Raw genomic sequence first — 23,592 nt, 5'->3', positions numbered from 1 at the left:
AAAAAAAAAAAAAAAAAGTCAACAGAAACTTTAGTCAGAGTGTAAATTGAAATAAATTACGTATCTTTTTTTTAACCAAAAAAATCAAGAAAACATTTACCTTTTCATGAACTTGTCATTAGTTTAAATGACAAAGAGACATTATTTCTTAAATTTCCTTAAGTTTCATGGTTTTTTTTTTCCTACTGGTGCTTCTAGGGTCACTAATTCTTTTACATAAAACATTACTATAGTACATATAAATCTTTATGAAAATATGAAAATAAATCAAACTCAAGGCAATAAAAGAGAAATATAACCGACTATACTAATTGAACAAACAAATGTGGCAACGACACAGACACACAGGTATTTTATTGATGTTGGCACTTGATGTCTGAAGCAGGACTGCCATTTCCAAGATCTTCTGGACCATCCTAGGTGCTACATAAATATTTGTTGATTAAATGAAAAAAAAAATTATGTTCAAGTTTGAAGTCTCCACATCATGAAAACAACCATGAAAACACTGGCACACTGTCTCCTCAATGAAGCAACTCCTACACAGTCAAATGACTAAAAATTATTTATTCTGGGTAGCAGATGTCACAACTAAATTTAAAATTTGGAGATACCTTCGCTGTCTTCTGGATTTTCTTCTTCATTGGAGGCTTCAATATCTTCATCCTCCTGAGCAGAAACAGTGGAAGCGACACTTTCACATTGAGACACATCTCGCTCTTCACGAGGTTTTCGTGAAGTCTAAAGGAGTAAAGAGTATTATTTGATTTAAATAACTAAACAGAAAATTTCGTTTCTGAAATAATGTAGAACATTATTTCTTTTTACCACTCCATTTATTTTCTTTTTTTTTTTTTCTTTTTTGAGACAGTCTTGCTGTCACCCAGGCTGGAATGCAGTGGCACGATCTCAGTTCACTGCAACCTTCACCTCCCGGGTTCAAGCAATTCTCTGCCTCAGCCTCCCGAGTAGTTGGGATTACACGCGCCCGCCACTAGGCCCGACTAATTTTCACGTTTTTAGCAGAGACGGGGTTTCACCATCTTGGCCAGGCTGGTCTTGAACTCTTGACCTCGTGATCCACCCGCCTCAGCCTCCCAAAGTGCTGGGATTACAGGCGTTAGCCACCACGCCCAGCCAATACCACTCAATTTATTTTACTATAAAAAAAGTGCAAATTCAGCCAGACACAGGAGCTCATGTCTATAATCCCAGCACTTTGGGAGACTGAGGTGGGAGGATCACTTGAACCCAGGAGTTTGAGACTAGCCTGGGCAACAAAGCCAGACACCTGCCCCTACAAAAAACAATTAGCTGTGTGTGCTGGTGCTCTCCTGTAGTTCCAGTTACACAAGAGACTGAGGCAGGGAGATCACCTGAGCCCAAAAGGCTGAAGCTGCAGTGAGCCGTGATCACGCCACTGCACTCCAGGCTGGGTGATAGAGTAAGACTTGCTCAAAAAAAAAAACAAAACTTTTTTTTTTAATTCCTTTTTTTAAAAAATAGTATGCTCCCTTCTGCAAAGTATGTTCATGCAAAATTGCTTATTCTTCTACTGGGGTCGCATATACATAAGAATACATGTGTATGCACTTAACTGTAAGACATTAGCTATTGACATTATATTTATAACTTCATGTTACTAAATAAAAGGCTTAATATCTTCTGCGTTTGCAGACCCAGGTTTCTGGAAGTCCCAGCCCTGATGGTCCTCTGTCCTGCGCCCCTTACAGAGCCTACATTTCACCTCACTTCAGCTGTCAGCCTCTCCTAGTGAGACTCCTCAGGAGAGGAAAATACACTACTACCCTGTTAAAAATTACCTGTACATCTACTCAACATTTTCATGTGGATGATATTTAGGAGCCAACCTAAAGTATTAATTAACTCAAGAGAAACAATTATTTTCTATATCAGAGTCACAGAATTAGTTGCAATTCTCAAGGCTAATATTTCTATGTTCATAGCAGGAATGCAAGAGAATCCCAGAGACACACTGGCTACACTTTCTAAAAAGCTTTCAGAAGATTCTGTAAATTTTCAAGGATTAGATAATAGCTACTTTTAATTTATTTGTTTGTTTTTGAATATGAGGTCTTGCTGTGTTGCCCAGACTGGTCTGGAACGTCTGGCCTAAACAAGCCTCCCACCTTAGCCTCCCAAAGTGCTAAGATTACAGGCGTGACCTACCATGCCCAGCAGATAAGTTATTATATGGATTTTTCCAGAGCCTAGTGTATGTCCCTCTCTTGCTAATATTAACCCATTCTGTTTGACCCTTTCACTAGTAACTAGGGAAGAGACAACTTTTTACCCTACTACATCTCTCTGTTCACATGCAATAATCCACTACGTCACCAAGCATTTTCTTCAATATATGATAGTACTCACTAATTCTTTTTTTTTTTTTTTTTTTTTTTTTTTTTTTTTTGAGACGCCCGGGCTGGAGTGCAGTGGCCGGATCTCAGCTCACTGCAAGCTCCGCCTCCCGGGGTTACCGCCATTCTCCTGCCTCAGCCTCCCAGTAGCTGGGACTACAGGCGCCCGCCACCTCGCCCGGCTAGTTTTTTGTATTTTTTAGTAGAGACGGGGTTTCACAGTGTTAGCCAGGATGGTCTCGCTCTCCTGACCTCGTGATCCACCCGCCTCGGCCTCCCAAAGTGCTGGGATTACAGGCTTGAGCCACCGCGCCCGGCCCATAGTACTCACTAATTCTTAATGTGAAGTCAAATATACAGAAACACAGGCCAGGTGCCGTGGCTCATGGTCGGACCCAGTGGCTCAACCTGTAAGCCCAGGACATTGGGAGGCCAAGGCGGGCGGATCACTTGAGGCCACGAGTTCGAGACCAGCCTGGCCAACATGGTGAAACCCTGTCTCTACTAAAAATACAAAAATTAGTCGGGCACGGTGGTGCCTGTCTGTAATCCCAGCTACTCGGGACGCTGAGGCAGGAGTATCGCTTGAGCCCAGGAAGCGGAGGTTGCAGTGAGCCGAGATCACGCCACTGCAATCCAGCCTGGGCAACAGAGCAAAACTCCATCCCGAGAAAATAAAATAAAATAAAATAAAACAAGGTATTCTGCCAGGAAAACTGCCTTTGGGGTCCAACTGCAACTCTTCCCAGAATCTCCAATCAACCAACCTACCCCATCAGACACTGGACTCACCAACCCTCCACAATAGCGTGAGCCAATTCCTTAAATCTCAATCTTTCTATATATATGCATAAACATATCCTGTTAATTTTGTTTCTCAGAAGGACTATGACTAATATAGCATACATTTATTTATTTTTATTTTTGAGACGGAGTCTTGCACTGTCACCCAGGCTGGAGTGTAGTGGCATTATTTCGGCTCACTGCAAGCTCCGCCTCCTGGGTTCATGCTATTCTTCTGCCTCAGCCTCCCGAGTAGCTGGGACTACAGGTGCCTGCCACCTCGCCCGGCTAATTTTTTGTACTTTTAGTAGAGACGGGGTTTCACCATGTTAGCCAGGATGGTCTAAATCTCCTGACCTCATGATCTGCCTGCCTCAGCCTCCCAAAGTGCTGGGATTACAGGGGTGAGTCACCGCGCCCAGCCAACATTTATATTTTAAATACACATCTGATTCATTCTTTACTTCACTTCGTCTCAAAACATTTTGGATGTTATCTCGTGAAGTCAAGTCTTTATCTTGTCAGTAGACTTTTTCATGTTTTGGTTGCTACAGCGTATTTTTAACTCTCACATTCTTATTATTAACCTAAAGACCCCTTTGTATACACCCTTTTAAATCAGTCGATGTTATACCTTGTATACTCTTAATAAATTCAAATCTTATTAGCTTTACTATCACACTTTAATAATTCTCAAATTTTTTGGTCTAAGGATGCAACATTCTTAAAAGTATTAAAGGCCGCAAATAACTTTTCCTTTTCTTTTCCTTTTTGAGACGCCTCAAAAAAGGCTAGAGTACAGTGGCGAGATCTCAGCTCACTGCAACCTCCGCTTCCCAGGTTCAAGTGATTCTCCTGCCTCGGCCTCCCAGGTAGCTGGGATTAAAGGTGCACACCACCACACCCAGATAATTTTTATATTTTTAGTAGAGACAGGGTTTCACCATGTTGGCCAGGACGGTCTTGATCTCTTGACCGTGTGATCTGCCCGCCTTGGCCACCCAACGTGCTAGGATTACAGGTGTGAGCCACCGCGCCTGGCCAAAGAACTTTTCTTTATGAGAGAAATATACATAGACAGCCAGATAGACACTTACTATATCAGAAACTAAAACTAAGAAAACTTTAAAATTTTAACTTATTAAAAACAATATAAACTCATAAATTATTTATTTATTTATTTCCCAGACTGGAGTGCAGTGGTGCGATCTCGGCTCACTGCAAGCTCCACCTCCTGGGTTCACGTCATTCTCCTGCCTTGGCCTCCTGAAGCGCTGGGGCTACAGGCGCCCACCCCCACGACCGCCTAACATTTTTTTCTTTATTTTTAGTAGAGACGAGGTTTCAGTGTGTTAGCCAGGATGGTCTCGATCTCCTGACCTTGTGATCCGCCCTCCTCAGCCTCCCAAAGTGCTGGGATTACAGGCGTAAGCCACCACGCGCGGCTTAGTTTTTTAATGAAATGTAACCATTTTCCAAAACAAAAAATGACTTACGAAAAAAGTGGCACAACCTTCCCTTTCTGGAAATCTCTTCCATGTCTGATCTAACAGAGACAGCACAATTCTCAAGGTGCTTCCACATACGATTTAATCTGTGGATTACATTAGGTCATCTAATGTTTTGGTTGAAGTATAAGAAAACAATGTAGCCTCACACAGATATGTAGTTGGAAAAGGGAAGAATATTTTAACAGATTTTTCAGATACTTATGAATATTATTTTTTGATATTGTACCAAAACTAAGCAAATGTCACTTCTTATTTGTTAGTTACAATATGAAATCTGATACCATATCAAGGAACCCTTTATACCCTGTTAAAATCTATAATCTGGCCAGGTGCAGTGGCTCACACCTGTAATCCCAGTACTTTGTGAGGCCGAGCCAGGAGCTGAAGACCAGCCTGACCAACACAGTGAAACCTTGTCTCTACTAAAAGTACAAAAATTAGCCGGGTGTCGTGGCGTGCACCTGTAATCCCAGCTGCTAAGGAGGCTGAGGCAGGAGAATTGCTTGAACCTGGGAGGCGGAGGTTGCAGTAAGCCAAGATCATGCCACTGCACTCCAGCCTGGGCGACAGGGCGAGACTCCATCTTAAAAAAAAGAAAAAAGAAAAAAATCTAAAATCTATCTTATATTTGGTATATTAAAAACAAATTATCAATATTTTATCAATGCATGATCCATTATGTATTAGTTCATTTTCACGCTGCTGATAAAGACATACTTGAGACTGGGAAGTAAAAGAGGTTTAATGAACTTACAGTTCAACATGGCTGGGGAGGCCTCACAATCATGGCAAAAGGCAAGGAGAAGCAAGTAACATCTTACATGATGGTGGCAGGCCAAAAAAAAAAGGGGGCTTGTGCAGGGGAACTCCTCTTTATAAAACAAGTAGATCTCATAAGACTTATTCACTATCATAAAAATAGCATGAGAAAGACCTGCCCCATGATTCAGTTATCTCCCACTGGGTCCCTCCCACAATACATGGGAATTGTGGGACCTACAATTCAAGATGTGATTTGTGGGGGGACACAGCCAAACCATATCATTCTGCCGCTGGCCCCGCCCACATCGCATGTCTTCACATTTCAAAATCAATCATGCCTTCCAACAGTCCTCCAAAGTCTTAACTAATTTCAGCATAAACCCAGAAATCCATAGCCCGAAGTCTCATCTGAGACAAGGAAAGTTCCTTCCCCTATAAGCCTGTGAAAGTAGAAGCAAGCTAGTTACTTCCTAGATACAATGGGGTCATAGGTATTGGGTAAACACAGCTATTCCAAATGGGAGAAATTGGCAAAAACAAAGGGGCTACAGGGCCCATCCAAGTCCAAAATCCAGCAGGGCAGTCAAACCTTAAAGCTCCAAAATGATCTCCTTTGACTCCATGTCTCACATCCAGGTCATGCTGATGCAAGAGGTGGCACGTTCCCATGGTCTTGGACAGCTCTGACCCTGTGGCTTTGCAGGGTAGAGCCTCCTTCCTTACTGCTTTCACAGGCTGGCGTTGAGTGTCTGCGGCTTTTCCAGGCGCAGGGTGCAAACTGTAGGTGGATCTACCATTCTGGAAGATGGTGGCCCTCTTCTTACAGCTCCATTAGGCAGTGCCCTAGTAGGGGCTCTGATCCTACATTTCCCTTCTGCACTGCCCTGGCAGAGGTTCTCCATGAGAGCCCCACCCCTGCAGCAAACTTCTGCTTGGACATCCAGGCATTTCCATACATCCTCTGAAATCTAGGCAGAGGTTCCCAAACCTCGATTCTTGACTTCGGTGCACCCACAGGCTCAACACCACATGGAAGCTGCAAAGGCTTGGGGCTTGCATCCTCTGAAGCCACGGCCCAAGCTGTACCTTGGCCCCTTTCAGCCATGGCTAGAGCTGCTGGGGTGCAGAGCACCAAGTCCCTATGCTGCAAACAGCAGGGGTTCCTGGGTCCAGGGCACAAAATCATTTTTTCCTCCTTAGCCTCCAGGCCTGTGAAGCGAGGGGCTGCCATAAAGACCTCTGACATCCTCTGAAGAAATTATCCCCATTGTCTTGGAAATTAACATTCAGCTCCTTATTAGTTATGCAAATTTCTGCAGCGGGCTTGAATTCCTCCTCAGAAAATGGGATTTTCTTTTTTATCACGTTGTTAGGCTGCAAATTTTCCAAACTTTTATGCTCTGCTTCCCTCATAAAACTGAATGCCTTAAACAGCACCCAAGTCACCTCTAGAATGCTTTGCTGCTTAGAAATGTCTTCCACCAGATACCCTAAATCATCTCTCTCAAGTTCAAAGTTCTGCAAATCTCTAGGGCAGGAACAAAATGCTGCCAGTCTCTGCTAAAACATAAGAAGAGTCACCTTTGCTCCAATTCCCAACAAGTTCCTCATTTCCATCTGAGGTGATATCACCTCAGCCTGGACCTTATTGTTCATGTCACTATCAGCATTTTTGTCAAAGCCATTCAAAAAGTCTCTAGGAAATTCCAAACATTTCCAAATTTTCCTGTCTTCTTCTGAGCCCTCCAAACTGTTCCAACCTCTGCCTGATACCCAGTTTCAAAGTTGCTTCCATATTTTCAGGTATCTTTTCAGCCATGCCCTACTCTACTGGTACCAATTTCTTGTATTAGTCCATTTTCATGCTGCTTATAAAGACATATCCAAGACTTGGAAGAAAAAGAGGCTTAAAGGGCTGACAGTTCCACATGACTAGGAAGGCCTCACAATCACGGCAGAAAGCAAGGAGGAGCAAGTAACATCTCACATGGATAGGGCAGGCAAAAAAAGAGAGCTTGTCCAGGGAAATTCCTCTTTATAAAACCATGAGATCTCCTGAGACTTATTCACTATCATGAGAACAGCATGAGAAAAAGACCCACCCCATGACTCAGTTATCTCCCACTGAGTCCCTCCCACAACACACAGTAATTGTGAGAGTTACAATTAATGATGAGATTTGGGTGGCAACACAGTCAAACCAAATCACATTATAACATCATGAAATGGCCATTTGGAAAGTACTGAGTTAAAGCAAGTTTTTCTAATTTGGATACATTTCATCACACAATAACAACTATCACATTTGCTATTATTACCACTGATCTCATCGGAAAATCTGTAATGAGAAGGTGTGAAGCTCATGGTTAGAGAAACTTATTTCCAAAATTCTCATTTTTTGCTTGAAAACTCAAAATTTTAAAGTGGTGACAAATACTATCAGTTATTTTATTTGAAAGACAGCCTCATTCATTAATTTTCAAGAAAATGTCTCCCAAAATCCCAGTCTGAAAACATAGTTTGTCTGTCATTCTTTCGATCTAAAATGACATTCCATGAAAAAGGGGAGACTAGTGCAACTTAGAACTCAAACAATTGCCAAAGTGCTTTTCCTTGAGAGAACCATCATATTCTGGTATAGAGCAGAAGAACTCTATGTTTACTTCCCATTACATGACACAAAGTATAAAAAGATACAGTCAAGGGGCGAGATTTAATAAAACTAACTTTCACTGCATCATCAAGGACATTCTTAAGTGACATTTTAAGAAAAAACTGCAAATGCTCAGAGATGAAAAACACATTGAGTACTAGCATCGTTTGGTTCCCTGCCAAGATTTATGCTAAGGCATCAGCAATTTTATCTACCACTGCTTTGACACCATAAATGCAAACATCATATACTGAAAAAAAGTAAGTAACATTTGATTGATATTTTTATGAAAATAGCCGTGACCTCATGGAATCATCAAAAAGCTCTATGGTCTTTGACAACCACTACACTGGAACTTTCTTATTAAGGAATTTCCAATAATGTTATACTCCCTGGTTTTTAATATTTATACCATGGAATCTTCTCTCTGAAAAAATGTCTAATATACCAAATCAATTAACTCAATATCATCAACAGACCTCCAACTAAAGTTTTCAATTCAACCTCGAAAAAGTTTGTATTTTTCAAATCCGGCCTACAGTAATTCAAGAGTATTTAATTCCCTTTACTACAAACAGAAACTTCCGAGGAGGAAAGATAAGTTGGGGCAGGTCACCATGGGCCTTGTTTCGACTGTTAGGAATACAAATAGAAACTTTACTCCTTGAGCAATAAATAGAGAAACAACTAGCCTGTACTAAAAATTTAGCATACCTTTTACATATAAGCGCAGTAAATAAAAATGTAAGATACAAAAAGGTTTCTCTTATAACCAATCTCTGAAGCTCAGAAAAAAACATCAAGGCCAGACACAGTGGCTCACACCTGTAATCCCAGCACTTTAGGAGGCTGAGGCAGGTGGATCACCTGAGGTCTGGAGTTCGAGACCAGCCTGGGCAACATGGTGAAACACTGTCTCTACTAAAACTACAAAAATTAGCCGGGCATGGTGGTGGGTGCCTGCAGTCCCAGCTACTCGGGAGGCTGAGGCAGGAAATCGCTTGAACCCAGGAGGAAGAGTTTACAGTGAGCCAAGATTGCACTGTTGTACTCTAGCCTGAGACTCCATGTCAAACAACAACAACAACACTCTAAGTAAAAAACAATAAGTAAAAGATTCACCACCCCGATATACTCACTTTCTGTTTATGCTGCTGTAAGAGGTTGTCAAGATTATGTCGCCTTTTATAGTTAAAATAGAAGTTTTTACATTGAGCTTCACTTTTCGTTCCCACCATTTTAGCAATTGCTGCCCAGTTACGACCATGTTCTACTAGACCTGCATTTTAAAAACAGACCAAATGTTAATTGAACAGTCACCTGATCAAGCAAACAAGAGAAATAATAAATTAACTTAATCACTGTATTTTCAACCATTGACACTAGAAGTGTGCTTTCAATTACTTATATATACTTTGATACTTACAAAAATACTTATTGAAACAAAACTCATTTACAGTTCTATATTTTTCCCCCTCGAATTTAAAACATGCTCATTAATAGAAGGGCTAAACCTTGTCCTTCCCATGTATCTCCCACAGGGCTAGGACAACATTAGACACATTAGTAATAGCTCAAATACTTGCAAACTAAATGATTAGGTACATCTAGATCTCTGGACACAATATATCAAGCCAATAAGGTAATCATATATAAATGATGAACACAATTTAAAGATATATATATGACTCCACTTATAATCCATATTTGTCCTCAGTCAATTCACAATCAACCAATGCCATCAGAAAAATACTAGCCAATTTAAAAAAATCCTATGGTAATACAATGCATTACAGAAACTTATGCAATTTAACACTTCTCTAATCTATCTATATATATATATGCACACACATAAACACACACATATGTGCAAAGAATATGTATCTATGCATTTGTATACATATATATGGGAAGATACAAAAAAAATCTGAAATGTGTCACTCAAATGTCAAGCTATTTACAATAATTCATCTTTACAACTGCAAGGTAAATATTTAACCACCAAAAAATTAGCTAATCTTTCTCAATATTACCAATTAATTATCCTATTAGAAATTTTAGTTCAATTTCAAATTATAGTACATTAACAAGCAACAATAGAAAAGCACAAGGTCCATAAAGTGCCAGAGTAAGAGGAAGGCCACAAAGCTATGAAAGTGGCAGAGACAGGACTCAAACCTGTGTTGGCCTGGTTACAAACTTCATGCTCTTTCCTCTGAATCACAGAGCAATTTGCTAGTGTTTTATAATTAAATGACTTACCAAATGCAAACTGACAAAAGTATTTACCATCCTATAAATATAACTTTTAATTAATAGAAACATAGAGTTTATATCAACATTCATTCCAAAACAATTTCAATAGCATATAGTCATAATCACTCTAAAAAAGTGAAAATGACCTACTTGTTCTTTAATTAAATGACATTCAAAATAAAACTGTAGAGAGAATCTCAAATCGTTCAAACCTGGGCATCTTAAGGCACACTGGGGGTACTTTATTGGGTACTATACTACCAAAAAAGAACTCTTAAAGTCACTTCTGAGTCCTGTTTGCCTTTTAAAAACATTAGTTCCATCTCACTCATTACTATTAACCCTAAAAAACAAAACAAAAACCTGAGAAACCAGAACGACTACAATTTACCTTTTTTAGCAACTTCCATTTCTTCTTCTGTCCATCGAGAGGTCTCCACAGGCTCTGTAGAAACTAAAATAAAGACAGAACCCAATCAGGCAGAGAAAAACAAAGTTAAATCCTTCATTCAAACCAATCATATAATTATATAATCTGTTTATCTGACATAAAAGACTACGTAAAAGCATTTGGTGAAAGAAACTGCAGAAATAGGATAGGATAGTATCAACCTCTCCTCCACCAAACTAAAAGAAACAAGTCAACACTTCAATATTACGATCTTTTTCAATGTTCTTAAAAGTTCTCTCCATGTCTGTTTTTTAAACATTTTATCTTTTTTTTTTTTTTTTTTTTTTGGAGAAGTCCCACCTCACCCAGTAGCTTCCCACTTAGTGATCTCCACCTCTCCTCTCCTGCAGTGTCAAAGGAAGAAGCAACCCTCCTCCTTCCTGTCCAAGCACAATTCCCTCTCCTCTTCTCTAAGCCTCCATCTTGTCCTAACTCCTGAAGACCTCTTAGTTCATCCCCGAGTGTCTGACATCCAGTGGGTAAAGATGGATCATGAACTGAATATGTTCTCTTTTGCTTCAGGAAAAAAAAAAAAAAACCTGAGAACACCAGGCCTGAGATGAGCTCCTGTCACATTCCCTTTCTTAATTTATAGTACCACTATTCACCAAGTCACTTAAAGTACTAATAGGCTCCTTAGACTGATAGACTAATTTTTGAATCCTGCCTCCCATTTACCACACACATCCAATGACATGCATCAACTCTGAATCCATCCCCTCCTTGCTTGGGCCACTGCATATATGCCGGGCCCTCTGCCTCCAGCCTTTATTTTGTCTAACCTGACCTCCACAATTGCTACCAGTTATCTTTCTAAGACACAAATCTAATCACAGCATTCCTCTATTTAAAAACCTGTGCAAGTGCCCCACTTCATAATCAAAGCAAAATACATGTCAAACAAGGCCCATCGTGACCTGCCCCAGCCTATCGTTCCTCCTCCTATCTAGTTAGTGCCCCTATCTCATTCTTGCCATTCCCTAAACTGCATTTTCTTTCATACTTCATGTTACAGTAACATTGGTACTTCTGAATCATTAACAGTGGTACTCTATCATTAATCTAGCCTTTTTATAAACTAATGAGACAATACTTAGAGACAGAAAGATGCTTGAACTATTAGATCCAGTATTCCCTTGCGTAGGAATTTATTCCATGAAAAATAATTTAACATAAACAAAATACTATGTCAATACAGATTTTTTTATTATAGTGCTATATACATTTTAAAAGCAGGGAAGAGGACAACCTAATCATTCAGAAATAAGAGAATGGTTAGAGAAGTCATGCCTCAATATTATACAGCCATTAAAAAATAAAAATGGCAATTACTTAGAAATTAGAAAATATTTATGATATATACCAAGTTAAGATATCAGAAGACACAGTAACATGCTGACTAGCTAACAACTAAATAAAAAAGAAAAACAGCTGTATTGGGGTGGCAAGACTGTGGGTGATGTTCTTTTTCAAAAAACTTTGATACTGAAGTTAAAAAAATTTAAAGACCACACTTCAGGATTATTTCTAGGTTGTCAATATTAAAAGTCCCTCCTACCCTATCCTAGCGGTGAAACAGAATCCCAAACAAAATTATGGCCTGTTTATGGCAATCTCTTCCACTCACTGGGTTCTGGTGGCGGTGGCAGAGGTGGTGGGGGCTCTTCAGTGGCCGCTGCAGCTGCAGCACTAGCAGCTGCAGCTTCGTTTGTCATGGACCTGGTGATCCGGCCCTTACGGCGGCCCTGACTGTTGGCAGTCTTTCGCCCCCGGGGTGTGGCTTGCTCTCTTTCCTCAGTTTCTTCTGCTGTACCATCCATCTTGTCCTTTTCCTTGGTATTTTCTCTGGACATAAAAGTAAATGAAAACTTGTGTGATTCAAAAGTATACATACATCAAAGAAGGTTTTAGTTTTGAATATTATCTAAATAGAAACTGAATAAAACTACCTAATCTCACTTTAAAAAAAAAAAAAACCAATTCTGCCATACCATAATTGTTAAGAGTTTCGACCAGCTAAAATGAAGATATTTTATAAGACCTATTTTACATGTTAATGGACTTAAAATTTAAACACATTTCAAACCAACTGATTTAGAAACCAAAACTACTCCATGAGAAAGCAACAAACGACAGCAGAAAAGCCCTAGACCTCCAATCCAGAGGCAAGAGCCTACACCAAAAGGCAGAAATTCTGGGGTTTTATTTGCCTTTGGTCTAGGTTGCCTCATGTATGAAATGAAGAAGCTAAAATAGATGATCTTCATGATAGATGCCTTTTCTATAGTAACAATCCACAATATTGTGTTATAAAACCAGACTCAATACTCTAAATCATGTCTGATACTAATTATGTACAAATTGGGCAGTAATGGTTAATGCTTAGGAAACGGCCTCTGGAGCCAGGCTGCCTGGGTTTGTACCACAGTTGTGATTTACTAGCCATGTGATGACCTTGGACAAGCTGCCTCGCCTCCATGGGCCTCAGTTTCCTCATCTGTATAATAAGAAAAAGAGTTTATTTCATGGGACTGTTGCCAGGACTGAAGGAGTTAAATAAAGTACCCAGAACAGTCCCTGGAACACAGTCAGCATCAAGTAACAATTGGCCATTATTCAAGCTAAAACTCCCTCAGGATATAAAGTGCTTACCATCGTCTCAGGCATGTAGAAAAATGGTAGTTCTATTAATAGCAACAGTACTACATGTAATACTGGAAGACCTTTCTCTGTACTACTTACCTCTCATGGTTGTTATATTTAAGAAAACATACTCAATGTACATTTTTGCAAATGAATGGATAGATGGCAATACTCAAAGACTGAATTGTTCTTGCTTAATGGAAGATGTTGATTTTTTTTCAAAAATAATTCTCTCCCCTTCAGTCCTAAATTGAAGTTACTACATAGCCCTTTCCCTTTACTTACTTATTCCCTTATAAAGCTGGCTTCTATTCTGCAGCCTCCTGTTAAAACATGTTTTCTCAAAAGTCACCAATGACTTGCAAACTACAAAATCAAATGACCTCTTCTCAATTTTCCCCACAAGTCTTTCTGTCACAACTGACGCTGCAGTTAATTCTTCTTTTCATATCACTTTAAACTTAGCTTTTGAAATATCCCTGCTGCTACTCTGGCTTTCCTTCTGGAGACAGACCTTTCTCCTCTCATCCTTTCTTTTGGGTTTCTGATTTTTGTTTTTGAGAAAGTGTCTCACTCTATCACCCAGGCTGGAGAGCAATGGTGCGAACACAGCTCACTGCAGCCTCAATCTCTTGGGCTAAAGGGAGCCTCCCACCTCAGCTTCCCGAGTAGCTGGGACTACAGACACGTGCCACCATACCTGATTAATGTTTGCATTTTTTGTAGAGACAGGGTGTCAGCATGTTGCTCAGGGTGGTCATGAATTCCTGTGCCAAAGCAATTCTCCCACCTTGGCTGGGATTACAGGAGTGAGCCACTGTGCTGGGCTCCTCTCATCCTTTCATACAGGGATTTCCCAAGGCTCTCTCCTAGAGCCTTAGAGCTATGTGAGGTTACCCATTCTCATATGTTCTACTGGGAAGATTCCAATCTCTATCTTTGGACACACCTCCCAACTCCAAAGACTCAGGCTGGTCTTCCCAACTACCTGCTGGAAGAGCCACCTGGATTTCCCATCAACAGAAACTGAACATATCCAAAATCATATTCATCCTCACCTCTGCTCCTTGCTCCAAGTCATTCTCTAATCATCTGTTGTTAACACTCCTACCATGTTCATCATCATTCAGGTTTACAGATTTGATATCATCCTTTGCTCTCTCCCTTTTCCCATACTTCCTGCATGTGATCTAATGCCAAGTTTTGGTTATTTCATCTCACAAATGCCTCTCTCACTAATTCTACCATCTCTATTTCTACTATCACTACACTTATTCAACACCTTAGTACCCCAATCCTGGCCTTTCATACTGGCCTCCCTGATTCATATCTCTAGTCTATTCATTTCTACCTTGCCAATGAATCAATATTCTAGCAGGATAGTTTTGGCAATAAACCACTCCATCCATTCTAATCCCTTTCTAACTATTCCCAAACAGACACACCGCACAGCCTCCTGAATGAAGTCTAACATGTTTGGCTTTCATTAGAGCTCTACATAATTTAACTCCAATCCACCTTCCACTTCTCTTCTTGATGCACACTATGTTAAGTCTAATGAAATCATTATCTGCCACTAGCTATTCATGTGATTCCCTCTACCTTACCCACATTAACCACTAGCATCTGCATAATGTCCTCCAAATTATCCAGAGAGAAGTAGCCTCGACCTCTTCTTCATCTGCCAAAGCACTTAACTGGTTGTCTGCTGACTTCTTACTGCCAGGCTTTTATTTCTTAAAGTAATACTTGTACTTTACCTAGTTTTCCCCTACTAAATCATGAACTACCTGGGAATAGTATACATCTTATGTATTTTCACATTCTCCCTAAGACTTAGCTCACATAGATAATAAATGAAAGCTTGTTAAATAGTTTAGAAATTTCAACAAAAAAATAAAATCAAGATATGACAGAGTTCTATGCGAGAAGAACCACTGGTTACATGGCCCAAAAAATGTTTAACCTAAATTAAAAGAAAAAAATATATTCCCTTATAGGTATCTTCCTAAGGTATAAAATTACAATGAGAGGAATATCTGTCTCTTTTAAAACCATGGCAAGCAACTAGCTACTTTAGCTTCCACAAAACTAGGTAAATCTTAAATAGTTCCACAAGGACTAAAGAAATAACATAATAAATATTAAAAAGGAACAAACTATTGATACATTCAATAACCTAAGTGAATCTCAAAGGCATTCATGCTAAGTAAAAGAAGCCATAAATACTGCATGATTTCATTTTTATGTAATTCTAGAGAAAGCAAAACAGATATGTGACTGCCAGAGGCTGGAAATGAGGAAAGAGAAACTGACTGCAAAGGAGCATACAGGAACTGTTTGGGGTGATGGAAACATTCTACATCACAATTGTGATAATAGTGACGCAAGTGCATATGCTTGTCAAAACACATCAATGTACACATTTCAAACTGGCGAATTTTGTTCCATGTAAATTACAAAACTAGTTCTTGGGGAAAAAGAAACCAAACCACTGTCATGCCCCCACACCTACCACACCTCTGTATGTACACAAAAGCATCAACAATAACTCTCTGAGTGGCAGAATCATAGGTTAATTTTCATTATATTTTTCTTTCTTTTCCTGTTTTTCTATAATGCACTTTTATAACCAAGAAAACAGCAATAACAATAACAAACAAACCCAAAACTCCATTTTATATGACGAAGTCAATAAAGCTGGAATATAAAATAATTTTATATTTTAGCAATAAAGCTAAAATATAAAAATTCTTCCTTTCTTAGCATTTTTACACTATCTAATATATACTACCTGAGACTCAAAAACAGAACCTGAGGAATCTTCCAAATCAAAGATTAAATTACATTCAATATATCCTGGGGGAAAGTATTTATTACTATAACCCATCCCTTCTGAAAAGTAGTAATAACTCATGACTTGCAAATAAGTTCATTAAGTCAAAAGTTACATTTACTATAACATTCTATTCCTTAATCACATCAACTTAATCACGTAACTATTAGATGTCTCTAAAATTTCGGCCAGGTGTGGTGGCTCATGCCTGTAATCCCAGCACTTTGGGAGGTTGAAGCAGGTGGATCACCTGAGGTCAGGAGTTCAAGATCAGCCTGGGCAAAAATGGTGAAACCCCATCTCTACTAAACACACAAAATTAGCGGGACATGGTGACGCGCACCTGTAATCCCACCTACTTGGGAGGCCAAGGCACAAGAATCACTTGAACTTGGGAGGCAGAAGTTGCAGTGAGCCGAGATCGTGCCACTGCACTCCAGCCTGGGCGACAGAGTGAGACTGTCTCAAAAATAAGTAAATAAAATAAAATTTCAGCAGATTAAATTTCATTATTTAAAAATTACTAGGCTGGGCACGGTGGCTCATGTCTGTAATAAAAGCACTTTGGGAGGCCAAGGCGGGCAGATCGTGAGATCAGGAGATGGAGACCACCCTGGCTAACGGTGAAATCCCGTCTCTACTAAAAATATAAAAAATTAGCTGGGTGTGGTGGCAGGTGCCTGTAGTCCCAGCTACTTGAGAGGCTAAGGCAGGAGAATGGCATGAACCTGGGAGGTGGAGCTTGCAATGAGCCGAGATCATGCCACTGCACTCCAGCCAGGGCAACAGAGCGTGACACTGTTGCAAAAAAAAAAAAAAAAAAAAAAACAAAACAAAAAAACCTATAATTTTGCAGCAACTTGGATACAACTAAAGGTTATCATCTTAAGTGAAATAACTCAGAAACAGAAGGTCAGCTATCACATGTGCTCACTTATAAGTGGGAGCTAAATAATGTGGACACATGGATATAGAGAGTGGAATAATAGACACTGGAGATTCAAACAGGTGGGAGGATATGAGGGGGTGGGTGAGGTATAATGGGTATAATGTACACTATTCAGGCAATGGTACACTAAAAGCACAGACTTCACTACTATGCAATATATCCATGTGACAATTGTACTTGTACTCCATAAATCTACAAAACTAAAACTAAAATAAAAATAAACATTTAACTTATTATATAACTAATTATTTAACTCACTTGGAGTCTTCTTTTCATCTTTTCTTCTTCATCTTTCTTTTCTTCTTCTTTTTTTTCTGTTTTTTCTGCTTTATCCTCTTCTTTTCTTCTACTTTTCTTCTTGCGAGGGTCGGGCAATTTGCTGCTAGAATCAACCATCATTTGTAAAATTGAAAGGCAACAGAAATAGCTCCTTATAGTGTGATAAATTATGTCTATCCAAAAAAATTTTAAATGATTGTTAGTCATTTACCATGTAACTGGTGACCGTGTGTTAAAAACCAGTCTAGAGGTTTTTAATGTATTCTATACGTACTGCTTAAAGGGTCTGACACAGACACAAATGCTCATAGCATCTGGACCCATGAGAAAGTGAAAATGTTAAGATTCTACTTGGAAATCTGGGGTTGGTTCTCTTTTTTGGCAACCTCCACATCTAATCTGTCACTCAAGCATTTCAATTCTACCTTAAAATTTGCTAACCATAAATAATTTATCATGTTTTAGATACTTAATATGTTTCCAATTTTTTCATCACTATCTATAATGCTGTAAGAAACATCTTTATGCATTTATACTTTTGAGCTAAAGTCTACTTAATGGAATAGTAAACAGCTATTGTCATTACTAAGACTGAAGTAATTAGGAAAAATACTAAAGATATAATAAAGTGAAAAGAAGTAAAATGCTTAAATATTTCTAAGCTGAGCAGTCAGATTAGGAACCCTTTTATCTCTGATGTCTCATTTGCAAAACCTGTGACTCTAAAAGAAAAAAGTGAAACTAAGGGTGCACTGAATGCTACTGTAGTCCCCACCATATCAGGAGTTTCTCTTTCTGTGGTTTCAGTTACCTGGAGTCAACTGCAGTATGAAAATGGGTGACTACAGTGCAGTATATATGAAAAAAGACCACATTCATGTAACTTCTATTACAGTATATTGCTATAATAGCTCTATTTTATTATTTGTTACTTATTCCTTACTAATATACAAATCAAAGTTTATCATAGGTGTATGTGTATATATGTGTATGTATATATACATGTGTGTATATATATGTGTGGATATATATATATATATCTATATATAATAGTATATTAGGGTTCAGTACTATCTGCGGTTTCAAGAATCCACTGGGAGTGTTGGAACATATCCCCTGTGAATAAGGGGGAACTGCTGTATTTTGTTTAAGAGACAACATCTCACTCTGTCACCCAGGCTACAGTACAGTGGTGTGATCTTAGCTTACTGCAGCCTCAAACTCCAAGGCTCATGCAATCCTCCCACTTCAGCCTCTCAGGTAGCTGGGGCTACAGGTCTCAAACTCCTGACCTCAAGTGATTCTCCCACCTCAGTCTCCCCTGAGTGCTGGGATTACACGCACGAGCCATTGTGACTGGCCTACATTTTTATTTAATTCAGAAATCAAGACCGTATAACCAAATTAAAACAGAACTCCAACACATCTTTACAGCACAGCAGGCTGGCCCGTGCACACCTCCCTCCAATCCAAATCATGCCACATCATCTTCGCTGTTCTGGACTCACCTAAACACACCTAGCACTTGCATAGCTTTCTACCCTTCCCTTGCCTGGTAAAGTCCCACATAATCTCTACAATGCAGATCAAAATGCTGTATCTCCTATGAAGCCTCTCTTGATTTCCACAGAGGAACTCTGGGCCCACCTCCTTCCCTCTTCACCACAGCCCACACCTGCTTGTAGCACTGTCACTAGGCAGCTTAGTGCCTGCTTATCAGCATCCGTCTGGCTCTCTGTGCCTTATCATCTCATCAAGAACAAGAATCCAATCTTACTTCTCTAAGCATCCCCAGCTCCCAGGAGAGTGTCTGGACCATGATGATAGGTGTATGCGTATGTTGGATAAAACAAAAATCAAATTCCTTTATTCTGGTTATCTGAAAAGTTTTTACCTTCCAATCCTGACCGTTCATTCTGATCGAGGCTAATGTCAATCTTGCCTCATAGTAACTCTACCTGTCCTCTTACCTGTTTTCACCAGACAACATGGAAGTAACTCATTAATTTTAAGAAAAATTTCCCTTAATAGTGCTCCAAAGTCTTCTACTTATTCATCAAAACCAACACTTAGCTTTTTCCTTAAGATAACGAAGGCCTTATTCGCCTCCCCAAAACAAGTCCCACTCACATTATGCCTCCTTCTAATCCAAGGGGGAAGGAAAGAAGAAAATGAATCCTTCTTGGTCCACTTCCAGAACACTGCTGAACTGTGATATTTTAAAATAATTCCTTTTCACGTTTCATAAAATCTCCCTATGTCGACATTCTCTTTTGGTGTTATGGAATGACTTCTTAAATATTCCCTAGAACATATAAGTGATTGCATCACATGGCTCATTATGCCTTGACATTATTTTTCAGATTTCAAAATGCATGTCAATGGCTTTTCTAACACTCGCCATTCAATCAACATAACATCTCACAGTTAAAACACTTTTAGGTCATGTCCATTAAACTCCCCACATGCAAAATCACAACTGCCTCATCGGCAGTGGGCACTGCTTTGCCTCCTAGATCCTAAAATCAGAAAGTCTTCTCTCCAACTACAACCACCCATCGCACGCCTTCATTGTGGCTGATCCTGCTTTGTCCTCATCGTGACCTTCAAACCCTTAGTCTATCAAATTTTCACAGGCCAGTGAGAACTGTACCTACTATTGTACTTGCTAAAGCATTTCAGTACCATGATTCCTTCACTTGCTTTATCTGACCTTACTAACTTCTCACCCTGGTTAACTGCCAGTTTCTCTTTCTTCTGGGTATTTATTGCTAGAGAAAACTGATCAATCACGGAGATTTTAAAATTTAAACTTTCAAACCATGAGTAGGTCTGCTTTATAACTGGGCAAGTTTTATTCTGCTCGGACTCCCTGGGACACTACAGTGGTCACAAGACCTGTTTAAATGCTAATAACCTAACCCTGCAACCAATGTAGCACCCATGTGTCAATCTGAACCAGTAAGATGGCACAGGAAGGACAAATCATGTCTTCTGCCTAGCAAGTGAGCTGTGTAACCCAGAAAATGGTTTATAGCCTAAAGATACGATAAGGACATGTCAACTCAGCAGAAGGTAAGGAAAGAGATTCAGTATCCCCTTAGACTTGGGTAACACATGCTAATCTTATTTCCCCAATACTTTTCTGCCTCTAATGCCAATCAGAGCTTCAAAGTAATCTCACATGTTCCCTGCTGTCTAAAATCCAGCCAACAAATAACTTCACTCCCCTTTCCCTGGTGCTAGAGAATAAGAAACAACTGCAGCACCTGTTTAAACCAATCAGTGTAAAGAAGGCAACAGCTCCTGGCTCTGCATAAAGTGTGGAAACGATCCAAAGAAATGGACAGAGTTGCTGGATTAGAGTCTAGAGAAGTATTTGGCACCTGTCCAGTACAACTTCTCACCACTCTGTATACTAATCAGGCAGTGGTGAGCGGAAAGGAAGTGCAGTCAGCAGCAACTGGAGGACCTCACCTTTGTGTAATATGCATAAAGACCTATCAAAACAACTGCCACTGACATTCAAGACAGTAAGGAATTACCTCCAATTTAAACAAGAGATGCTTGGAACTACTACTTTTGTTTCAGGCAAATCTGTAAAGAGAAGTGCCAATCAATCCACATGGTCTAGGATGAAGGTTACAAGTTACATCCCTCAACTCTGCAGGGTGGCTGGAGCAAGAGGTCCACCCCTTCAAAAGAAACCCTTCTAAAAGTTCCCTATACAGACACAAATATTCTCAATGGCTCGTTGTCCAGGTTTTTCCTTTTCCCCCCTTCTTTAAACCCAATACTTGAGAGTCAATAAAACAAGTTTAATTCTGTCAGGAAGTTAATACAACATGAAACACTTCGGTCAAATAACAAGCTATTCACTATGAATGAATATTCTAGAACACATGTAAAACAAAATGAAAATTCAAAGAAAAAAGTAAAAGTTAAGTGTATTTCTTTTCTTTTTATTTTATTTTATTTTTATTGTGAGACAGGGTCTTACTACGTCACCCAGGCTGGAGTGCAGTGGTGCAATCTCGACTCACTGCAACCTATGCCTCCCAGGCTCAAACGATCCTCCCACTTCAGCCTCCTGAGTAGCTGGGACTACCAGCGCACACCACCACACCTGGCTAATTTTTTTGTAATTTTTGTAGAGATGAGGTTTCATCGTGTTGCCCAGGCTGGTCTCAAATTCCTAGGCTCAAGCAATTTGTCTACCTCAGCCTCCCAAAGTGCTGGGATTATAGGCATAAGCCACCGCACCCGGATTTTTTTTTTTATTTATTTAAAGACAGGATCTTGTTCTGTTGCCCAGGCTGGAGTGCCGTGGCACAATCACGGATCACCACAGCCTTGATTCCCAGCCTCAAGCGATGTTCCCACCTCAGCCTCCTGAATAGCTGGGATTACACTATAGTGCATGCCAATGTGCCATGCTAATTTTTAAATTTTTTGGCAGAAAATCAAATTTTTCAATTTTTTAACTTTTGTATAAATTTTAAATTTTTTTGTCCAGGCTGGTCTCAAAACTCCCAGGCTCAAGCAATCCTCCTCCCTCAGCCTCTCAAACTGCTGAGATTACTGGTGTAAGCCACCATGCTTGACCTGGTAAGTGTATTTCAACATAACTTAAGAACGGGATTCAGTTTCATCTGGGTCCTCTTTGGCAAGATCAAATAATAGTTTATGCTGAGATTCATTACTACTATATATAAATGAATATCTAACTATATATATATATGCTAATTATATTTGTTAAAATGTTCACATTTTTAGAAAACAGAAAGACAAGTTCCCACTCAGCAGAAAATAAGTTGCCAAAAAACTAAATTACTAAATTTAATAACAAGCAGCAATTGTAAATAAAAATTTACAAGAGGAAGAATATGAAATACCATTTCACCACTGGACAATATTTTCTTTAAAAATATACTTCAGGAAATAAACAGAAAATACCTTAAGCCTATCTTATCAAAACATATTAACAATTAGTGTTCCTAAGCCAAATGAATTTCAGACTAACTTCCTGAAGAGTGAAAGCTGTCAATCACCAAAAAACAAGACTATGGTGATGGCAACGAAGATAACAGTGGCTACCATTTATTGAGCACTCTCTGTGCCTGACTCTGCACTCCAGGTACTTGACACACATACCCAGTTCTCATTAACCATGCAACCTAAGTATTATTGTCCCCCCTCTCATGAATGTGGAAACCAAGGCTCACCAAGTGAAAAGACCCACCTAGAGTCACATAGCTACAAAGGGGTAGAGCACTCTGGGGTCTAAAGCTCTTGCTGATATAATGAACTTTTTAACTTGTCTAAAACATTCTTTTGATCTAGTGACTAGCTAACAGTTCAGACAGAAATTCCTCCAATTTCAAAATTGCTATATTTACCTAAGTATACGCTTCTGAATACCGTTAGGGAATAAAAATATGCTGGCATAAAGGGGAAAATGGTGTTAGTATAAAAAGAAGGGCACGAGTTCCTGTGAAAAGTAATCAAGCATTTGGAAATGAAGAATATGGTTTATAACATGACTTGCTTTACCGCAGGTAACTAGCAAGTACCACAGTAATGCTACCCGCACAGTGACAGACTTACCAGATGGCAATTCATGTTGGAAAAATGCAGCATTTACTAGGGGATGAAATTCTTACTGCTAGCAAGAACAATGTACACAGAATCAAACTATTACGTAGGGCATAATCCTAGATCCCAAATAGTAACATTCAACAGTGGTTTTTGGCTTCCAATCTCCAATATGTATTCACTACTTCAACAAAAACATAGAGAGAACCACACTCACTCTCCATGGAATGGCAACAAGCTGAACTATAAAAATGGGTTGGGGCAGTCTCTATCAGAATTTGGAGAGAGAAGTTAAAATTCCTGCCAATAATAACCTCTGAACACAATTTCAACAAAAATATAAATATGTCTCATTTTCCTATGAGTCTAAGATTAAAACTCTTTTTCAGAGTAAATACTACACAAGCTTCCCTATAGCAACAGGTTTTAAAAAAATCAAACTTTGCAAACTTAGAATCTATCAATAGCAAACTATACTTTTTTTTTTTTTTTTTTT

General features: G+C 39.3%; 1 protein-coding gene across 1 annotated transcript in view; it reads right to left on the bottom strand.

Moving 5' to 3' along the window:
* NCOR1 (nuclear receptor corepressor 1) overlaps nucleotides 1-23,592 on the bottom strand; it is a 197,874-nt gene that overhangs the window by 86,286 nt on the left and 87,996 nt on the right. Inside the window, 7 exon segments of the mRNA XM_017862217.1 lie at nucleotides 615-741; nucleotides 9,227-9,366; nucleotides 10,735-10,797; nucleotides 12,422-12,639; nucleotides 17,481-17,495; nucleotides 17,497-17,571; nucleotides 17,573-17,601. Coding sequence (XP_017717706.1) covers nucleotides 615-741; nucleotides 9,227-9,366; nucleotides 10,735-10,797; nucleotides 12,422-12,639; nucleotides 17,481-17,495; nucleotides 17,497-17,571; nucleotides 17,573-17,601 — 667 coding nt within the window.

The sequence above is a fragment of the Rhinopithecus bieti genome, unplaced genomic scaffold, assembly GCF_001698545.2.
Source record: "Rhinopithecus bieti isolate Rb0 unplaced genomic scaffold, ASM169854v2 scaffold_63942, whole genome shotgun sequence".
Lineage (NCBI taxonomy): Eukaryota > Metazoa > Chordata > Mammalia > Primates > Cercopithecidae > Rhinopithecus > Rhinopithecus bieti.
This window is presented reverse-complemented; position numbering and strand designations above follow the sequence as displayed.